This window comes from Paramacrobiotus metropolitanus, unplaced genomic scaffold (assembly GCF_019649055.1).
Source record: "Paramacrobiotus metropolitanus isolate TYO unplaced genomic scaffold, Prichtersi_v1.0 Parri_scaffold0000047, whole genome shotgun sequence".
NCBI lineage: Eukaryota > Metazoa > Tardigrada > Eutardigrada > Parachela > Macrobiotidae > Paramacrobiotus > Paramacrobiotus metropolitanus.
The window spans coordinates 927,275-948,386 of record NW_026570267.1 but is presented as its reverse complement, the minus strand read 5'-3'; the positions used below and the strand labels follow the sequence as shown (position 1 = coordinate 948,386).

Here is a 21,112-nt window from a genome sequence, read left to right as displayed (position 1 = left end):
CTACTTTGACAGGGACCGTGAACAGGCCAAGTTACTGAATGACCGGAACAACTTGACGTGTAACCTCCGTCAAGTGGCCAGACTCACCGAGGCTGGAATGCCAACAGCACCGGCCGACATCCGTGAGTTGGATGCGCTACTTGGATACCTCGGTAGACGCATCGCCGAAGAAGGCGACCTGGACTCGGATGAATACTCGGAATACAGTCCGAGCCGGAGCCGCAGCCGTGATGGGGAACCAACAGTGACCCCCGGCCCAGGCTCACACCGAAGCGCATCACCAATGTCAGAACCTCCGTCACCGATACCCTCACCGGACATCGAGATGTTCGATGACCCACCGGAAATGGACTTCGGTATCGCCATAACTACCGAAGAATTGAGGAGGGACTTAGCCGAAACTGAGCTAACAGCGGACCTTCTGACCCAGCGGATTGCCACGCTGCAGCCGGGTGATGCGACTTTACGGACCATCACCGAACAGCGCGACATGGCTCATCGACACGCCGAGAAACTCCGGAGAAAGTTAGAGGAAAGAAGCCACAAGGAGGCTCAACCTCGGACCCCCGGACCTCAACAGGCTAAACCATCGGGGCTTCCCCAACCTCGGACCCCCGGACCTCAACAGTCTAAACCATCGGGGCTTCCCCGACCTTGGACCCCTGGATTCTCGAGGGTCAACCCATTTGAGCCACCCCAACTCCAACCAGCCCCGACGGAACAGGAGATCCAAACTCTCCGCGACAACATAGCCCTTAACGAAGGCTATGTCCGGGACTTAGCCGCTCAGGCTAACCAACTGGAGGATCGGACCCCGGCTCAGAGGAAGCTGAAGGAGCGGATCCAAGAACAACACCGGGTAGCCACAATGGACCTGGAGGGCCTAAAAGCCGATTTAGAAGTGACACTTGCAAAAAGGAAGCATGAGGAAGAGAGCCGCAAAACGGTTCCACCTCAGCCTCCGGCCACTCAGCCAACCCAACCCCCTGCAAATTTACTGCAACAACCGGAACGGCCGGTAGCGACCCAACAGGTTGCACCGACTCAGCGTCTTTCACCCCGCTCAATGGTGCGGACGATGGAAAACATATCGGACCCGGGAGTCCTGCCGCCCGATGCTCAACCTTACATAGTTGAAGCCATGACTCGGGCTAATAATATCTTGACTGAGATGCGGACTCGCCAAGGCTTCTGCGACCGTCATAGTGCGGAATTCTTCAAATTGGATGGTGACATCACCGGAGTTGAGAACCATACCCGGGCAACCCGGATACTCCTACACCCGGAAACTCCGAAGCATCAATATAGCCAGGCTCAGCTGCAATCATGCGTGCTTTGGCTCTCGGGCTTAATCCGGGATTATGAGGAAGAAAAGCAGGCCAAAGAACGGCGAGAGGCAGACCGAGCCTCCAAGGATCAGTCTCGGATTAGGCAGATTGAACCCCCAGAGCAGGGTACATCTGACCAGCCAACCCGGAGACCGACCATCAAGCCACCCTCGACGGCTACTCCACCGCGAGGAAATTGGCCATTGGCAGTACCCGGAATGGAAGAAACTATTCGGCGAGCACTTCAACGAGCCGAAGATGCCAGCCATGGCATGCCCAATTGCATGCCATGGCTGGCATTCATGGCATGCCCAATTGCAATTGGGCATGCCTAATTGGCATGCTCAATTGCAATTGGGCATGCAATTGGGCATGCCATGCCCAATTGCATGCCATGAACGCCTGGGACCCTAGGGCGGCAAGGCTCGACGTTGACACCAATACCTTGGACACGAGCCGGAAGACCATTGCCACCATACTCACCCTATCGGCAGCGAGATCTTCGGACACCGAGGAGACCCTAATACAGGCACTGCAAGACATAAAGCGGATCACCGAGGGTTACTACCGTAACAAGCGACGTGAAGCTGCGGAGCGTAAAGCCCAACAGGCTAAGCCACCCGCAGGACCAGCTACGCCGCCCGGTGAGCCTATGGATGTCCCACCCTTAGAAGGCGAAGAAGAGACCCTTGAGCCCTCCACAGCGGAACGGGAAGCTTACGCTCGGACGCGGGACTTAACCCCGGACCCACCGAGTACAAGTAAGGCACCGAGGCCAACAACATTGCCGGTACCCCCAATAGGTGGTTCGGCTCGGCCCAAACGAACGGAACAGGTGCTCGTCATCCGACGTCCGACCAAACAGTCCGATGACCCGGAGAGAACCCCGGATGGTAGGGCTATTCATCAGCCCGGAGGCCCAGATCCGCCCAAGTTCGCGAGGAAGCCTCGATCTAAGGACAGGGATGAGGATCAAGGCCCGAAACGGAAGCTGTTCTCATCACCACCGAGACAAGTCCGGACCCTCGAACAGGTCCGAGAGATCATGATGCGGGATACGACTTCGGACCCACCGAAGTCCCGTCAGAAGGTACGACCGACGCCGGGTGAGAGCCACAAGACGGCCCCCCAGCCTCAGTTAGTACTGCGGGTGATCCAACCGGACTTAACCGCCACGGAACGGGAAGCCTTGGCTTACCACAACCAACTGGTGGACCAGGTTAAGCAGGCTGAGTTCTACCGGATCATCCAAGAAGGTGAACTCACCGGTGGACAACTCGAAATGAAGATGTCGTCAAGAGATCGGAACCGCATAACCCAGAAGATCTTGGACTTTGCGGCCGACCGCGACACTATCATACGAAGACTTATGGCCCTCCGGAGCGGCATGCAGGTACTTCGGACACAGAGGTTACCGAGGGTGGTTTTGGACTATGTCCAGCTGTTACGGAACCCGAGGATCAACCCGGCCGTATATATCCGCGAACCACCCCTGGAGGAAGGCCAGCCCAAAATCGACCTCATCCGTGAAACCGAACCCGACAACTCGGGAGGTAATGATGATGACCCTAACGTTTACGGCGCGGAGAATAGCGAAGAGGAGCGACAGTGGCAGCAAGCCCTGTTAAACGACCTTCGGTCAACATCAAGGCTCTGGACCGAGCCTCGGTCAACTAGTGGACGAAGCAGGTCCCCGGTGAAACAGGTGTCCCCAACTAGGGCTCTGTCTCAGCCGAACCGGATGCTCAGTATGACCCCTCTTCAGCCCCCGCCACCGAGGTTTTCCCCGAAACGGACCCCTCGGCAAGCCTCCCAAGAACGGATGGACACTTCGTCTCCGGCAAAATTGGAGATAGCGGTAAAAGAGCCGGGCAGCACAGCATCGATGTCAACCTCGGTGCCAGACATAGCCGCCGAAGTGACGGTCGAAAGTCAGGTACAACCGGCTGTGCAGCCCCAATTAGGGCCCGCGGTTAGTAACCAGACCCACCGTGAGTACCATAACGACCCGGCCATGGACTCCATAAAGGACCTGACCATGACTAAAAGGGACGATTGCATCAATCGGGCTGCGAGCGCGGAGCGTAACTACTATAATGCCCTCAAGGGTTGCCGCGACAACCTGCCCGACAACGACTCCAACGAGACTATCCGTGAGTATCATAACCTCACCGAGCGGATGAAGGAGATCGTACAGCAGATGGGCGATGACTATCGGAAGAAGCGAGCCTCCGGAGAAATTCCGGCGCCGCACCCCATCGCACCTTCCCCAATTAGCGGACAAGAAGCCTCGAAGGCCACGGTACCCCAAAAGGCGTCCGTGGTCCCGTCAAAGAGGATGGTTGACCCTAAACGACGGCCATCCGTGGAGATAGAGGATGAGGAAATGCCGACATTCAGTGGCTCGGTGGTCCACTCGGCCAACTCCACTACTGTACGCAAGAAGCGTGAGGCTAAGAAGTCGACCTCAAAGAAGGAGTCTCCGAACCGACTGCCTAAGAAATCTCGTGGCGGCGGAGATACCGATGTCTCGGACGTAGAAGATCGCCGTAACAAGGGCCGAAGAAAGGTCCGACCCGAGCAACCATCCTCGGATAGCGAACCAGAGTCAACATCGAGCCGACAGGAACCCGACAAGAATCGGGGGCCTAGGCCCAAGTTGAAACCCGGCCAAAGTGTCGAAGGTTGGATCAACGAAATCCGGAACTGGGCCGAAGAAAAGCCTCCAAAAGAGGCACCCAAGGTCAAGAAGGAGAAAAAGGAGTCACAAGGAGACTCTTCGCTTCCACCATTTCTCTAGCGGATGGTTGACAACATCCAGCAAAGGGACCGGGATTTAGAACGCTCGGCATCCCCGGAGATTGAAATGGAGGATACCCCAGTCAAGCGGAAGCTTAACGAATCGGACCAGCTGGAACCAGGCTCGGCCAAACATCTGGCTGAGGGTCCCCATGAAGAGATGTGGGACTACCATGCTGACACCGATGAGTCTGACCTGCCAGCCCCGGATAACATCCGCAACAGGCTGCCAGACAGACAACCTGGGGAGCCGGAACCGACCTTCTCCAAGGCGATCTTTAAGGAAGACGTCCGGCGGATCATCACCACAGCTGACACGGAACGCAGAGACGTCTACCAGGCCCTAGTGGAGAAGCTCACCGAAGAATACCGGGTAGAGCGAGGCCATTTCCTTACCGCACAATTCATGCGGAAGATAGTCAGCTGGATCCAGGATGAATGCATGGCCTTTATACTCCATCGATCCTGGGACCGAATGGGCGAATTGGTGCTTCCGAAACCACTGTCGAAGCTTAGCCAGACGGAAACACCGCAACAGCGGATAGTTCGAGCTATCGGTTACTATCGGAACCCAAGAGGTACCACTCGCCTTCAGATAGCCCGATTCCTCAACAAAATGTATACCTACGGTGATAAACCGAAAGGGGAGGCCGAGATTGAGGATATCATAAGGGAAGTAAACCCTACCCTTGAGGCCATGATACTACGAAGGGAGCTGCAAACTACTAACGCGCAGCGCAGAGTCCACCTTCGGTATACCGTACCAAACTTCATTCCCGAAAAGAACCGGAGAGAACAGAAGCTTCGGATGTCGTACCTCCACACGAAGAAGTATAGCCCAGAAGGAGCTGAGGTCCAGGTCAGACCAGAGGAAGACCCTGCACCCCAGGCCAAAGTATGGTTGGAGCTGGTCAGATCAACGGCAGCTTCCTCAGGTAGCAGATTCCCCCAGGAACGACCAAGAGCCCCGGGCGACTTGCAAAAGTCTGTTTCGGCCGACCAAGACTCCGGCAGTAAACCCATTAAGCATTCGGCCCGAGACAGAAGGGGTAAATTCGTCAAGGACACACAGTCAGCACCCCCGGGATCTCAACCCCCATCACCCATGGATACGTCGTCGTCGCAGGCTGGAACCTCAACAAGGGGCCAGTCTGTGACTAAGACAAGGAAGTCCAAGAACAAGGGTAGGACCTCACGGAACGCCCAGTCCCTCGAGAAGGAAGAGGAACCCTCCTCGGAAGACGATGACGACAAAGACGCCAAGTCAGACCAAGACTCTGACAAATCCGATGACTCGGATGGCGACGACGACGATGATGAAGATGGCAAAGGGCAGCCGCCAACAGCGGCACCCGAACATCCAGAACCAGAGGATGAGCCTGATAACCAGGAACAATCTCCGGCAGATGACCCGGACGATCCACCAAGCCTCCGGGACCAGGATACGGGATTGAAGAAGTCCCTCCCATGCGGGAGCCGAAACGACAGCCTCAGGTCGCTTTTCGACGCTGAAGCTATCTACCGTGGATGGGCATACGAGACTGGTGCCATCCTCCGGGTATATACCAAAACGGAACGACCGTACTACGTCTTTCCGAGGGAAGAACAAGACCCAGCGCCGAAGACTTACCTCGGTTGGCGGGACGCAGTGATCGCCTGCCTGCGGACGGATCGACACCCGGAAGGATTAACTCGCCGGGAGATTTTGAACCACCTAATAGGTCGGTTCGAGTTCATACTGATGTCCGCTCACCCCCAACTGGCAGACGCACGGTACCGACCGGTCCGACGAAAGGAAACCAACTTATATTACCTGGCCGACGAGCTGTAGTATGTCCTGGAGCAAGCCTGCCGACAGAAAGTCCTCGGATCGAGTGAGGTTTACAAGACCCACGGGCAGCGTTTCTCCGTCTTCTATCTACCTGAAGACTTCGGACAGCACCTGCCTAAGACGCGGGCAAGCTCGGCGAGCCCGGCGAAGGCTCCCACCTTGGCCGAAACGGAAGCCCAGAAGCGGTTAGCACGGGCCAAGTCAACCAACCCGGCCGACTTGCCGAAGAAGAAGAGCTAAACGGAAGTACATCATTGGAGGTTCCTTGCCCAATAGGCGAGACCCTATAACCTCCGTAACGGGGATGTTTCTCTTGCCCAATAGGCGAGAAAGGAAAGGACCGGACAAGACCTGACCGTACCCGACCGTTTAAGCTTACATCTAACCATAGAACGTTTAACCCAATAGGTTTACGTAATGACCCAAAAGGTTTAAAAACAAAAATAACTTAACAATATTAAAATAAGTGTTCTGACCACAGCCTCCCAACCCCGAACGGAAGCCTACGACCCGGATTGCCAGGCGTACAAAGCCAATAATAACTCTCCTCGGACACGCCAACCCTGTGCAGAATGTCTGTTACGACATTTTGACAGACAAGCCGGGGATCACAGAGTCACACGACGGGACCAGGCTAATGCCCTGTACGTCCAGGTCGTCACCGGGAACTTGAGTGCTTACATGCACGCCGTCCATAACAGCCGCATCCTTGATGAGTTGGACGGTCGACAACTGCTCTACATGTGGGACATGCAACGTTACCGCAGACGTACCCATGAGCCTGGCTGGGATAACACCCCAGCAGTCCCGGATAACGCCCGATTGGTCCATGCCCGTGAACAACGACGGGAAAAGGAGCGCGAGGATGACCGCCGAGAAATAGCGGCAGCTGACCGACGGATCGCTAAGGCCCAGCGTGAGCATGAAAAACGGACACGCCAGAAGGAGGATAAGCTCCCACCCTTGGGTGTAGCCGGTTGCTCACAGGCTCGCCTCACGGCGGAACCCAAAAGGTTCCCGGATGAGCCCTCAGCACCCCTTAACGCCTTTGCGGATGTGCTGAATCCGGACCGGACCCTAAATACGTCCAGCGTCCAGGATGCGTTCCAGGTCGGTCCCGCCCCACTCACTGGAATGACGGTAACACTCACCGGACCTGACGGCCGACAATATATGGCCCAAATCCTCGACCCCCAACAGACGGAGGCTCTGCCGGCAATTCACCGGAGCCAGGTAGAACAGCAGCTGGTAGCCCCACAAGAAGGTGGTTCACCCCAGCAAATGGACAGCGTACCCTCGCAGCCCTCGGCCCAACCAGTGGTTCGATCGGCAGAACCACCAGCGACGGCAGCAGTGACCCCAACAGGGTCCACTCCGTCTAACCGCAGAACCCAGAGTGTGTCGGACTTGGCACCCGGTGACCTGCGTCATAGGCTGGGAAGGGATCTACGACACAAGCTGGAGGCTCATAATAGGCCCGCGACTGCGCGACAACCAGACGAACAGCCTTCGAAGGATCGGACTTGACCCTCCCCCGGCAAGCGATCCGGTTCGGAGGATACCGAGCTCGTCGTGGACTCCAACAGCAAGGCCCTGGTGACAGCCTCAGTATCGGACCCTTCGCACGAAAGGAGGTTGTCCAGGGGCTCCCAGCATGATCTGCTGAGCGCTCCTGCTCAAACCCAGCCGGCCGAAGGACTCCGGAGGACATACGGTTCCGATTGAGGAATGGGAGCCCAATAGGCTCCCATTCCTCAATCGAGTGCGGACCGTGTGGTACAGGAATCCAGACCCCCTGACAACCCGATCCGCACGACTCAACCGGTATGGATTACCTTGACCCAGGAAGAGATACCTCCTCGGTCAGCGAACCCATATGACTAATTTCCGGAAGTCAGCGAACCCATATGACTGGCCTCTCACTCCGGCAGAAGGAACCTCGGAGGATACAAGCCTTCGCAGATCGCGTATAATCACGATCTATACCTTACCGTGGATGCCCATCGAGGCCCAATAGGCCTCCATTCCACCCTCGGAACGGATGAAGTGGGACATTAGGGCACACTCACACTTTTCCCCAACTAACGGGGCTGGTGGAAGGTGTGAGTGACCGGCATGACCATTTCACCGCGAATCGGACCGTGGTCACCGGAAGGATGTACCAGGACGTTAGGGCACGCGGGCGAATACGCGTTGGCCAGATCAGCTCACGTGCATTCCTCCGCGTCCGACTTGACTGAACCCCCAATGGAGGCTACGGACGCCCATAACTACGCCAACAGGCCCAATAGGCCTTTAGCCCCCATATTCCGGCATCCCGGATGTTTCCGCCTAAGTGGAAGCACGGAATCAGCCGAGGAACGGACCAGCATGGATTCCGTCTTTAAAACGTAGAGTGTCTACCTCGTGGCTTAGACCCAATTAGGTCTTATGTAGCCGCCGAGGAGCCTCTTCTGCATGATTTTTTGCTAGTCACCCGGTGGACATCTCCAGAATCAAGCGGACTCCCACCAGAGTATGTTGGGCCAGTCTCGTCACCGAGGCTCGAACCCCCGGACACCGAGGCTGCTTTGACCCTTTGAACCCCGGCGATCATCCTCTCCGAGTTACCCAATAGGTGACAGGAGACGAATTTAGGATTTTCAGCCGAGCGGAACATTTCCGTATCCATTTGCCAGTGCAGCCGAGGGTACAACCCGGACTCTAACTCGAGTACCGAGGCTGCCAATGGACTTAGACTCAGCAACCGAGGCTGAGCCTGGACTCTGATTTTACAACCGGAGCTGACTCTCGGTCACCGAGGCTACCATGGGACTTCAGAATCTTGGAGCCAACCGGATACAGGGTCAGACTCCCGTACAGAGACCATACCATCGACTATTCAACCCTATGGAAACCAGGCATTCACCGGTCCTTGTTGCCAAATAGGCGACAGGACATAACATAACGGTTTTTGCCCGCGTCAAACCTCGGATCACCGGACTTCCCCGGAGGATCCACCGATCAATAGGCCCAATAGGTCTTACTCTGCACCCAGAAAGGGTACCCTATGGTATTCGCGAATGCGACAGTGCCTCTCCATTAGCTTTACCCGATGAACCCCGGCTGGACGTGAGCACGACCTGTCTTACCCGGCTGAGAAGGTTCCAATTGACCTTTTACCGCAGGATCCCAGTCGAACAGTGTGTTTCACGCCCGTTTCACACCCGACAATGGAGATCCATACCCTTTACCCGAAGTCAATAGGGTCGAACCTCTGACCCTCGAGGGTCGAACATTCGACCCTCGGTGAATTAACCGGTACCATTGGGTATCCCGAGAACCGATGCCTCGGACCTAGATGACCGGACTTCCAGTGGACTGGAGCCCCCGTTAGCGGACGAGCTCTAGTCGGAATAAGCACCCAGCCCAAAGCCCCGGAAAAAGACTTTGAGTTTACTTTTTCTAATCTCGAAATGATGTTCTCAATTTTATTGATCTTTTTCATTAACCTGCTCACCAGGAATTGTGATGTTATTTTTACTAGAGAGAGAGAGACAGATGGAATAATACTTTATTTTTTTTACTTTTTCGCCGTTACGGACACGACCAACAGATGCCTACACCGGTCCAACAACACCACCGACCGACCTTCGGATTTTGGCCGTGAGTTTTATCGCCACCACGGGTCCGGAGGAGAACGCGGCACCGAGACACCTTCGTCATCGGACACCACCGAGGCGCAGCCACCGACCCCAACAGGGTCGTGTGCGGAGCGGGCACTGGAGCGGTATGAGGCCGGTCCTTTGCAGGGGCTCGGACTCCCGCCCAGAGGCATGTTGGGCCAGTCGCTATGGCAGCCTACGAGCAGGCAGCCAGCGACAGTCCCGCTTCCGGTGTGCTGACTCACACCGAGTCGCACTCGCTGTCGAGCGCTAGATCGGCCTCGACTCAGGCAGCTTTCCGCCCAGCCTTACGTCTCGGCCAATCACCGGCCTCGATGTAGGCGGAGCCACGCCTCCTTTCCACATCTCGGCCTATCAGCGTTCGTTCGCTCGTGTTGGATCTGCCCAGTATGCCGCATAGGCTTTTCCCATGTTACGGCTCGATGTGCCGTTCATTTTGGATTCACTAGCTGACATTCGGTGATTTACATGTTACAGCTCACATCGAGCCTTTGTGTTTGGGTTTTCTGTACTTTATTGCTATCACAATAAAGCTTTCTCTCACTATCGTGAGCCTTTGTTCGCCAGCTGTCACAGCTTCAAATTCGATAATTACGGTATATTACTATATACTTAGCTTGTTCAAGTAGCATGTTTATAAGAATCAAATCCAGTATCCAGCATATGTATAGTAAGTACAAAATAAGTACTTACAAGTGTTTGTGTTATAAATGTTTCTAGTACTACGTTTGTACTTATGACATGATACTTATTAAAGGTATGGTAACAGTACAAAATTAGCGTGGCTTGTCCTTTTCCGGGAACGCGTCATAATTTGCCTTATTAATTATGGAGCGCGTTATAATTTATCTTGTTAAGTACTGCTTATTAACTAAAGTATTACTATTGAATTATGTCCATATTGTAAAAGTCCCAACTGTGGGCGCAGCGGAACATGCGACAACAGCGAAATGCAAAAAATCTACGCTTTTATCTTACCTAGGAACCTATACGTATAGGAACCTATACGTACCAGTAACTTGATGTCGATGTTGGGTGCACTTGCAAAAACGGACTGTTGCTGGCACGGATGTCCGCACGGTATGAGCTGTGTGCACGGGAGTTCGACACAGCTTTTAAAGAAATTTTAAAACTGATTTTTTTGCGCCAGGCGATAGCCATGCGACAGCGGGTGCTTAGCACCCCAGGACGTATGGGCTCTGTTGTGTGTAGAATTTGTAAGGGTAGTATTTTTTGTAGAAGCTGTAGTCTGCCTATATGTCCTCTGGAGAGGACAAGTTTCGACATGGGTATTTCGATATAAATGAGGCCGCTTTTGAAGTTCGCTGACGAAATGGTCTTTGATTGGGAGATTGATTAGGCAGTGGGTTGAGATTTCTTTTGTATTGGTTGTTTTGTCGAGTATAGTGTGGTTTGGGTATATAAACGAGTGCTGTTGGAAATTAGTTGGTGAGTTGGTTATTTGAGAGTTTGTTGGTAAAATTTTTGTGTTGTGCGCACTCATTCCAAAGTTGGAGATTTGATGGTGTTGGAAGTTGGTAATTTTGTTAGTTGAATTTGTTATTAGCAATTGAGGGTTTAATAGTAATTGTAGTAATATGATATTACTGGTTGGTGGAAGAACGGAAATTTGTTAAATTAATCACGGATAGTGGAAGTTGGACAAAAAGCGGAAGTACATAGTGATTTTCGAAAAAGCATTTTTGTTTTGATCCTGTTATTTTATGATTCTTTTAGGATTTTGATAAAGATGATAACTTTTGGTTACTTGTTGTGTGCAATTAGATACTGAAAAAATTGTGACACATTTTGAACATGTATAAAATAGTGATAGTATTCGTAAAAGTGATATGTAGTAAATTTATAGCCATGGACTCCGCTGGCATATTAGCAAATTTAGTTTACGGGCCAAGCTTTTATTTCTCACGCAAATGGACTTCAGAATCAAAATCAGCGAATTTTTCTGATCTAGAAATCATTTTTCAAAACCTGAAAAGGTCAAAACGAAATTCTGACTGCCGGCCCCCCAACGCCCTACCATCACTAAGGGCGGGTGCAATGTAATCAGTACTGAAACACTTTATTTCTGCATTAGAGGCACTTTTTCTGGGTAAATCGATAGTGCTGATCCCTTTTGCTATTAGAAAAAGATTCTGACCGTCCGCAAGCGTGTCCGTTTAAAATTTTGGTTTGCTTAAGAACAGTGTACTCAGACTTGAATAAAAAAATTTTCGTTCTTGCCCGAGGTGACGGCCTAAAATTGCTTCCGACAGCAAATTCGGAATCAGCGCTATCGATTTACCTAGAAAAAATGCCTCTAAAGCAGAAAAAAAATTGTTTCAGTACTGATTACATTGCACCCGCCCTTAGTGATGGTAGGGCGTTGGGGGACCGGCAGTCAGAATTTCCTTTTGACCTTTTCCGGTTTTGAAAAGTGGTTTCTAGATCAGAAAAATTCGCTGATTTTGATTCTGAAATCCTTTTGCGTGAGAAATAAAAGCTTGGCCCGTAAACTAAATTTGCTAATATCCCAGCCGAGTCCATGTTTATAGCTGATAATTTAAATTTAGATAGACTAAAAATAAAAATAAATTTTATGAAAGTACAATTTTAAAACAATAATAAACTTTCGTTTTTTATGTATTGTATATTGCATTACATGTGATGGATTGCCATTACATGCATTATTATTGTTTCTCTCTAAGATATTAAGGAAAGAAGTTTGGGGGTTCATTTGGGGTTACTGCGGACAAATGATTTTCTCCGATAAATTTAGTTGGAGATTTGCAATAAAATTTTGTCATGAGAAAATATGACATAAGAAACAGGTGGATTCAGTCATGCGGATCACGGCTTCAGTTAGCCGTTTCAGTGAGTCATTGAACCGTCTCCGCGGCTGTAGAAATCTTACAAGATTTAACGCATTAGTATGAAATCCTTTTTTCGAAAATTTTTTCGTTGGAGTATTTTTGACAGAATTAATGAATTGTGAAGCTGCCAAGAAGATAACATATTTCTAGATAAACTGAATCATTACAAGCAGGTGGCTACGACAGTTTGTATGATTTGGTGGCTGCACATTTGGCTAGCAGCCTATCTTATTTATTGACGTAAATTAACTTAAAAGTTCAAATGAAATATTGTTTTTTTCCAACAAAATAGTATTGGTACTTATTATTTGGTAGGCATTTAATATTGGTTGGGCGCGGTAGGGCGCATACTTACAACATACAAAATAAAAATGCGTAACGATACCTGGCCTGACTGACCACTTCCATGAGGTGGGATTTTGTGCAGCGCCCTGGCGTTTTGCCGCTACAGCCGCTAGTTTGTTTGTTTGTGTAGAACGGAAGAAAAAAACGTGACTGAGTGATTGCCCAAGCGGCAGCACCGCCGCGAAGGATACAGTAGCCTAAAATAGGCAAATTTTAATTTATGTACTTTGAAGGAGCATTATTAACGATAAATACTTAGAATGTGCTCCTACTGTGTGCCCCTATAATGTTCTCCTGTTTGTTTCTCCACTGTCAGTTATATATTGTTGTTAAATTTGTAAAGGTAAAAACCATAAGAAACCAAGAAAAAAGACATATCAAATCATTAAAAAACGTAAGTTCACAAGACAAAATTTCAAAAGCCAATATGGCGAAATGCTCTTTTGCCGAGCTAGCCGAAGTGATCGGACGCGGTAGAATTCATCCTGAAAATAATTCCCGCCTGGCAATTAGAGTGCTCTTGGATTAGACTGCTCAGGAGCATTCTTCCCGTTAGGTTTTTATTAAAGCGCTTGGAAGAGCGCTATAACTGGGTTCGCAGAATGACGAAAGATGAAACACGGGTTGACTGCGTGCACGGGCGTTCACGTGGGATCTGCACAGCATTTGACTGCGCGGTCCAGGAGGAGTAAGCTTCAATATTCTTATACTTTTGAATTTTTCAGGTAATTATTTTTTTCTCATAATATCAAGAAATTCTGGCTTTTCGGTAATCTCTCTAAGGCATTACGTCATACTAGAAATACAGATATATTCAGGCCCGTAGCGAGGTCCGAAGGATGGGGGGTGCGCAAATCGGCTGCGCCAGTTGCGCCCGTTTTGAAGTTTGGTCTGCGCCCACTGCGCCCGCAAATTTCAGAGCCTGCGCCCGTTGCGCCCCTCTTAACCTTTGGACCTCGCTACGACGCTGGCACAGGCGACAGCAGGTCATGGTCTACTGTGCGCCAAATTCCTAAATTTACAAAATTTTTATAAAATTTAACACGGCACCGCGCATGCGCCACGGGCGCACTGGTATCGGTGCCCGCTGCGCCCTTAAAGAATCCCTTGAATTTTGCGCCCGCGCGCCCGTGCGCCAGTTTCGGGCGTATAATAAATTCAGAAGTTAGCCGCGGAGGGGGGTGCGTGCGCCCGTGCGCACCCCCACTCGCTACGGCCCTGTATATATTGTAACTGCTAAAGTACAAATACTTGCTCCTTGATATCGAATTGTATAAACTGCTCTCCTGTATTACTGTGCAGCGAATCGTTGCTGCGTCCTTTAAATATGTGCTAATTAGTAATTATTACTTAGTATGTCCTGAGAATGTTTCGTAGAACAATGATAAATCGATATTTATGAGCACGGCTTAATAAACTAATCTACGATTCTGCGCAACCGAATCAAAAATTAATTTTTACAGAAGCATGCAAACTATTTTACCTTGTCATAAAATCTTGGGCAATAACATACAGTATATGTACTCGTACTTCAGTGTGTTGAATGATACTGAACTCAAAAGTCAAAACGTTATTCCACAACATATAAACTCTGTTTTATTTTAGTACAGTACGAGTATAATTCACTGGGACCATGCCACTGCGTAACCGCAGTATACAACAGATATACTTATTTTTATATCAATGTACATGCACCTGTTCATACTGAAACGAGCAAGGATTGTATAATTAAAATATAATCGGGTTATTCCCGTTTTCAAAGTCAAGTTATCTTTTGATGGCCTTTTTCTGCCCCAAACTCGATCGTAACGGTAGTGAAAAGTTTCTTATATGGAAATGGCTATTGTCACCCCCCTGCACCTCCTTTTGACTATTGTCACCCCCTTTATTTTAATAAAATAAACACCCCCTTTGACTATTGTCACTTTTCGACACGCCCTTTTGGCTATTGCCACCACCTTTCAGTTTATTCTTATAATTTTCCAGCAGCGGTTCTTTTCTAACTTTGTTCCTGCCACCACCGGCAGGCCTGGGAAAAGGCGCCAAGCGAAACGTATTGACACTTAATACATCGCTAAGATGCGGCCTAATTTTTTTAACATTAAACTTAGCATCTTCAGGGGTTTTTTGCTGATGAGCTCCGCAGCGAATGCGATCGCAGAAAGTCCAAAATTATGACCATCTCTTTGATACTGCACGCAGAGAAAGAAAATTTCGGTGTCCTCGCTTCCGGTTGATCTCAACACGTTCTTAATCACTGGTGCCGACGTCGGTGGTACAGTCATAAACAAACGGCTGCCCCTCTTTCCGCGCTAACTACGCTCAGTCGTCGCTGGCACCTTTTTGTACCTTTCCGGGAGTTTACAATCTTACTTAAGTTGGCTGAAAGGCCAAGCTAGCAACAATATATTTTTTATAAGAAATGGCCCAGGAGTGGCAGTAGTCGAAGGGGGAGAAAGGTGGTAACCATAGCCAAAAGGGTGTTCATTTCACTTAAAAAAAGGGGGTGACAATAGTCAAAATGGGGTGCAAGGGGGTGACACTAGCCAAAAGGGGGTGCGAGGGGGTGACAATAGTCGTACCCTTCTTATATTATAGAGAATTAAGATGATTCATACTTACAAAGTAATTGTTAGCTGCACAATCTCTTGTCTGCTGCTGTACATTAGATCTGCTACCCTATACGATACAAACAGTCTACTGTATTAGACAATAGTTAGCTGGAAAATATTGTTATATTATGACATTGTCGCTATTCTTCATTTACAACAGCGAAATAATTTCTAACGAATACAGTGTAGTAATTTGGTTTTACTAATAATGGTTTTACTATTAACTGCAATGGTTTTAGAATGGTTTTACTGATAACTGCAAGCTATAGACAAGGCAAATAAACAATGCAGTGAAAAGAATGATCGGAACCGACTACCAGTACGGTACAGTACTTAATATGTTCAGGGCGCGCAAGATGGTATTTATCTCACAGACACTTCTCAAGATTCTGAAAAAGCAGCAAAGAAGTAAACCAATTATACAATTTCCATAAACACAAAAGTTAGTCAAGTACTTAGTGTTCTAATAACAGACCATGAGAGTTCATGATCATAAGCCGCATAGTTTTAATCTCAAGAATATGTCACCGTAAAAACATATCACGTTGCATAAATAAATTAGTAATTCTAAATAACCATGTGACTGAGATCGCTTCTGCATAAAAACTTCGAATGTTGGGAATTTTGCTTGGAACGGTGTAATTCTGGACGCAAAAGAATGGACAGATCCATGTGGTAGTCCGCATTGTCTGTACAAAATCGTCGCCGAAAGTGAAAAGGCGAGATGTCCTTTGGACTTTCCGGTGATGCTTACTTAGTACGCCTAGTTTGTGCGTTTTGAGTCATATCTTCTGCGCATAACTGAAAACAAAAATAATGTATTAGTGGACGTATGACAAAAATAAGTAATGCTATAATTCTTAACGTATACTAACAAGACTTATACGCTTAACTGGAATTGTGCAGAGACGGTTGAACATATGAAGGAAATTGCCCTGAATGTTCAGTTAATCTGCCATCTGCAGTATACCTATATTAGTTTGCTTGGGCTATTGATTTATTAATTAAGGGGATCACTAGTAGATGACTATTCCATCGTGGCCACATTTACAATGTTGCAAAAATTTTTTTTTTACTGCTAGTGGTCCCCTTAAGTGTTGTCAAAAATTCTTGAGTAACTAGAGCATTAATGAATTAAGTTTGCTTATAATTTTTGGTTACTGCTTAATGACAGTTTGTTTTGCTAAAATAAATACAGACCAATTATTGCCAAAAATTTCTCTGCTTAATAAAAAAAGATTGAGTTTATTACAATCCGCTAACACGTCCAAATACTACCGCAAGACTCTATTTACGGAGTTTGCTATTTTCAGCATAACTTGAAAAAATACTGTAGGTGTATTAAACAATCAGAATAAACTCGATTTTTGTGGTACGTATTTTACTAACAATTTTGAAAATTAAACAGCATAGTTAATAGTACATGCGCGTTGGCATTGTGCGTTCGGTTGGAACTTGGTACCGATATACTGCAAGTATCGGGTGCACTGTGCAGTGTGCAAGCTTACGTTCAGTCAGTCAGGTAAACGCTGCTGCGTTTAACGATATTTTACACCATTAGTATTACCTCAATGAAAACAGGACTCCGCATTAAATCGTTGATCATAGCTCGGAGCATATTGTAACGTGGAAAGAATGGATATCCCTTTGCCGCTGTATAATCCTGCTGGAGACCATTAACGAGACTGCGTAGGTTCAAATAGCGCTTGGCCATTTTAAAAAGGTCACTGTGCAGAATATTATTTTCTTCATTGATTTCCTCAATGGAGACACCTACAACAAAAGCCGCGTTACTTTTCAATTTTCCTTGCTTAATTTGCAAGCGGCGCGTGCAGCTGTGGAATTGCCCTGCAGTATAACAATTTTTAAGCGGCTTTTGCGTATGGCCTTTTGAATATGGGCAACCGGAAAACAATAACAAGGTTCCGTTGGATAGAACCACTAATGGCATATCTTCCCGCCGCCATCATCCACCAGCAGACAACAGGACCGGAGTTGTCTAATGGACCGAAAATCCCTGAGGATATCATTAAAAGGAGAAAATGCATGTAATCGTCGTTGTATTTATCAAGTCGGCATCGTGGCAGTGAACCGGTTGTTACGTGGTATACAGTATGGCTGCTATAGTTAATAATTATTTGAACCATATTTTTCCCGGCCTACCGTCAAATTTATCTTTCAGCTCGTTGGTCTTTTTCGGATCAAGATGAGAGGAATCCAGTGAGGCCTTCTTGTCGGCATTTATTACGTTCACCAAGCGTTGAGCATAGGCCAGCGGCACTTCTCCCGGATCTTGTTGTGGTATAAAGAGAATTTTCGATGATTCCTCATTTAGTTTCAGGACATCTTTAATCATTTGTTTCATCATTTGATAGCGCACATAGATATTCCATGTCTCGTTCAATTTGGCATTTTGCGAGCGCAGATTCGTTAATGCCGCATGAACAATCTCGAAAGAGTCGGCTATCTTTTCCATGGTGCCGATCACCGACTCGTGAATGCATATTGTAGCCAGTCGTAGCTTCACTGTAAAATCGTTTACAATTCTTTAAGTCAGTTAGTAACGCTTGTACTGAACAGTAGTTTATGATACTGTTTTACGTGGACCGCATTACTGAAAAAATACCATTCAACTCATGCCAGAAATGCCGTAGTATTTGATATTATTAAAATTTATGTGATAGAAATTAGCGACGAGATTGGTTTTTACTGTTCTGCAATCGTACGCTTATAATATTATACTTACATAATTATCTATAAGTACTGCTGTGCTATAACATGGTGCTGTTGCGTGTCACAAACCGGTAGTTTTTTGTTGCAAACTGCATTACAATTATTGTCATGTCATTGAACTAAGAAGATAAGAATCTACAATAATCATATTTTTAGTGCGTATATATGGCGTAAAATAATATAAAATAATTGAAGCGTTTTACCTTCTTCTTCGTCAGCTACAAAATCTTGCACAGCCGATGACAACTTTCCGAGGAGAGTTTTTTTTCCTATAAAAAAGCAGTTATAAGCCGGTTAGATGAACTTGGTTAGTCTCCTGCTGCATAAAGACACTACTCCCACATTCAAGAGGCTTCATTTTCGGGATTTCCGGTTAATGGTTTCAGCGGCGGAATTAGATAGTTTAACACGTGCTAATCTAAGATTGCTTTGCCAAATATGAATGCTCAGGGTATGTTGTATCGATTTAAAGGAAAAAAAGCATCAAAGTGTCCCCAATGTAATTATCGTACTCCAATTTAGATGACATAGATCCGGCAAGTGGAATTGGTTTATGGATGTATGGCGCCGGTGTTCAAAAGAACAACGGAAGACATTATTATACTAATATACGTAATGCACTATTATCCGTACATTACGGTACACCAGCTACAAGTGGAGGGTGTAATTTCGTTTTTCGCTGTAAGCGATTGTGGGAGCTAACAGCTGCAATTTGGCAGGCCATAGCTGTGAGGAAATGTTTTTAACGAACAGCCTGCTTGCTGCTTGTGGATTATCCGTTAATGTTTCCATACATCATACATTGAAGATTAATATAATTAACATCCCTGTTAACCACCCGCATGCCGTAGGAGGGCTCTAAAAATTCCCGGACAAAGAAAGCTCAGCACGCTTATAACAAAGCTGACACTTCAAACACAAATCAATGGTTTCTTTTGCTCGTAATAGTTCGCTGCCAACAAAAGTTGATCAGGACATAATGTATGCAAAATCTTGAATCTCTTAGCAATCTCTGAATAAGACAAACAAAATTTTAGGAAATTATGATTTTAGTTATTGGAATCATTGGCTCACAAGTTATAATAATTGTGCGTTAGGCACTTTATGATAACAAGTTAACAGCCAACAAATACAATACATGTTCGTGGTTATTATTAACTACGTCCACATATGCAGTTGCGCGCAGTATATGGATATTAACAAAAATATTGGCTGCTGCTAAGAACTTAAAGCAAGATCAGGCAAAGTTCGTCCATCCCAGGCGTAGGGCAATTATGTTTTATTATGTACCTTTCGGCAGGTATTAACATTGCTTTATTTAAATAACTCTTATATGCTTATGCTTTCCATTTATGCTTTCCATTGCAGGTTTCAATCGCGCACGCAAACTATTGGGAGTTTACCGGAATAAACACGTGTCAGGTGTATCATTATTACCCTAATAAATTGCTAACGACAACGAGCAGTCTATAAAAATTAGCAAACGTATATCTTTCAGAAAACTATTTCTTATACTCAATCCCCATTTCAAACTGTTTGGTTCAGCGTTTACGAAAGCGAAAATACACGTAACTTTCAGAGTGCAGTAATTATATATTGCGCACTAAATTATGTTCTTTACTTATTCCTTACTTCGGGAGCTGTCTCTTCGGTCGGGAAAATTAGCCGCTATATCGCTCCTGCGAAAGCTAACTTTCCGGTGTAGTGATGAATTCCTTTCCACAGTGCTAGTCATGATTGGGATGACGGTAGGAAATATTTAATCGACATTAAGGATTTATAATAATATTGTACTCGCAGTGCTATAACAGGACACCATACTCATTGCGCTGTACAATTGGTCACAACCATGCAGCATCACAGGCAGTTAATAATGTACGCATTACGAATGCACGAAATCTGCTGGTTTGGTCATAACTAAACGGGATAAACTTTTTAACATTTGACAAGGTAACGCATGGACAAACGATATAGTAATAACTTGTTCAGGTGCCATCAATATAAGTAACTAACATCTATCCTTAACGACTGAAAATTTAAATCCAGTATTATTAGATGAATATAAAAAAAGTATCCGCTACAGCTGTTTCTCCTTCCAATCTCATGAAATGTTTGTAGCTACAGAAGAGAAGCTCTGTTTATGTATAGGTTGGTAAAAAAGTGAAAATGCTACCGGCTTTATGAAAATGTTATAAGCATCGAAACAGATAAGCGAAATTGCTACCGTATGAAATGTATTCTTGAATGTCGTGGTCGTTTATTCAAAACAACGTCAATCTGTTCTTCCTACTCAGGTTTGTCATGTACGTCTGTACAGCCTTGCGACTTCTTGGTGCTATTAACGAGCCAATCCAGTTCCATCGGGATAGCAACATCCCGGTCTCGGCCGTTTGAGCCGGCTACGTTATAACATTAACGTTATTTAGGAAGTCATTCTCGCACGACATGCTGCATGGGATTGCTAGAATCTTATATATATACTTGCGCGTTTAAGACTATATACCTTTGAAATGAACTATTGATTTTTGATCAAAAACAATTCTTCTTGCTGAATGATTAGAGCCTGGTTATAGCTCGCTTGACTTCTTTTAAACTGATTTAATTTGTCAGAACGAAATCACAGGAAGGAGTGCGAACACATAAAGCCGATTCAGGATGAACACACGTACGCAAAATAACAATCCTGGATGTCGGCTTGTAGGACACAAGGAGTTCAAAACTGTAATTAGATAAATTTTTATGTTCCGGGAAGCTCTAAAAAACGGTTTCTCCATACATATGTCTGTTGCCATTAAGTTTCTTAATATACAAGTGACAGAGAAACAGATAGATGGCTGCCGCGGCGCATCCCGTTGGACGGCCCGTCGATGGTAATCAAATAAGCACGTTACAAGTGTACCACATTTTGGGTTTTTATTTAATTATCCAG

The 21,112-nt window shown here is 47.1% G+C and overlaps 1 protein-coding gene across 1 annotated transcript; it reads right to left on the bottom strand.

Annotated features, from left to right (window-relative positions):
- Positions 1-15,797: 15,797 nt before the first annotated feature.
- On the bottom strand, positions 15,798-20,521 carry LOC129591660 (uncharacterized). Its single transcript, XM_055487398.1, has 5 exons — positions 19,816-20,521; positions 18,387-18,452; positions 17,614-17,976; positions 17,018-17,223; positions 15,798-16,251 (listed from the first exon to the last, which is right to left on the bottom strand). Exons 1-5 carry the CDS (start codon positions 19,916-19,918, stop codon positions 16,201-16,203), a joined length of 789 nt encoding a protein of 262 aa, XP_055343373.1. The 5' UTR covers positions 19,919-20,521; the 3' UTR covers positions 15,798-16,200.
- Between the last annotated feature and the right edge of the window lie 591 nt (positions 20,522-21,112).

Coding starts and splice junctions, on each gene's coding strand:
- LOC129591660 (XM_055487398.1), bottom strand. CDS start 19,918: ATGACTAGCACTGTGGAAAGGAATTCATCACTACACCGGAAAGTTAGC. Junction 18,453..19,815: donor CCGAAGAGACAGCTCCCGAA/GTAAGGAATAAG, acceptor GCTTTTTTATAG/GAAAAAAAACTCTCCTCGGA. Junction 17,224..17,613: donor GCTGAAAGATAAATTTGACG/GTAGGCCGGGAA, acceptor CTTTTGTTGTAG/GTGTCTCCATTGAGGAAATC.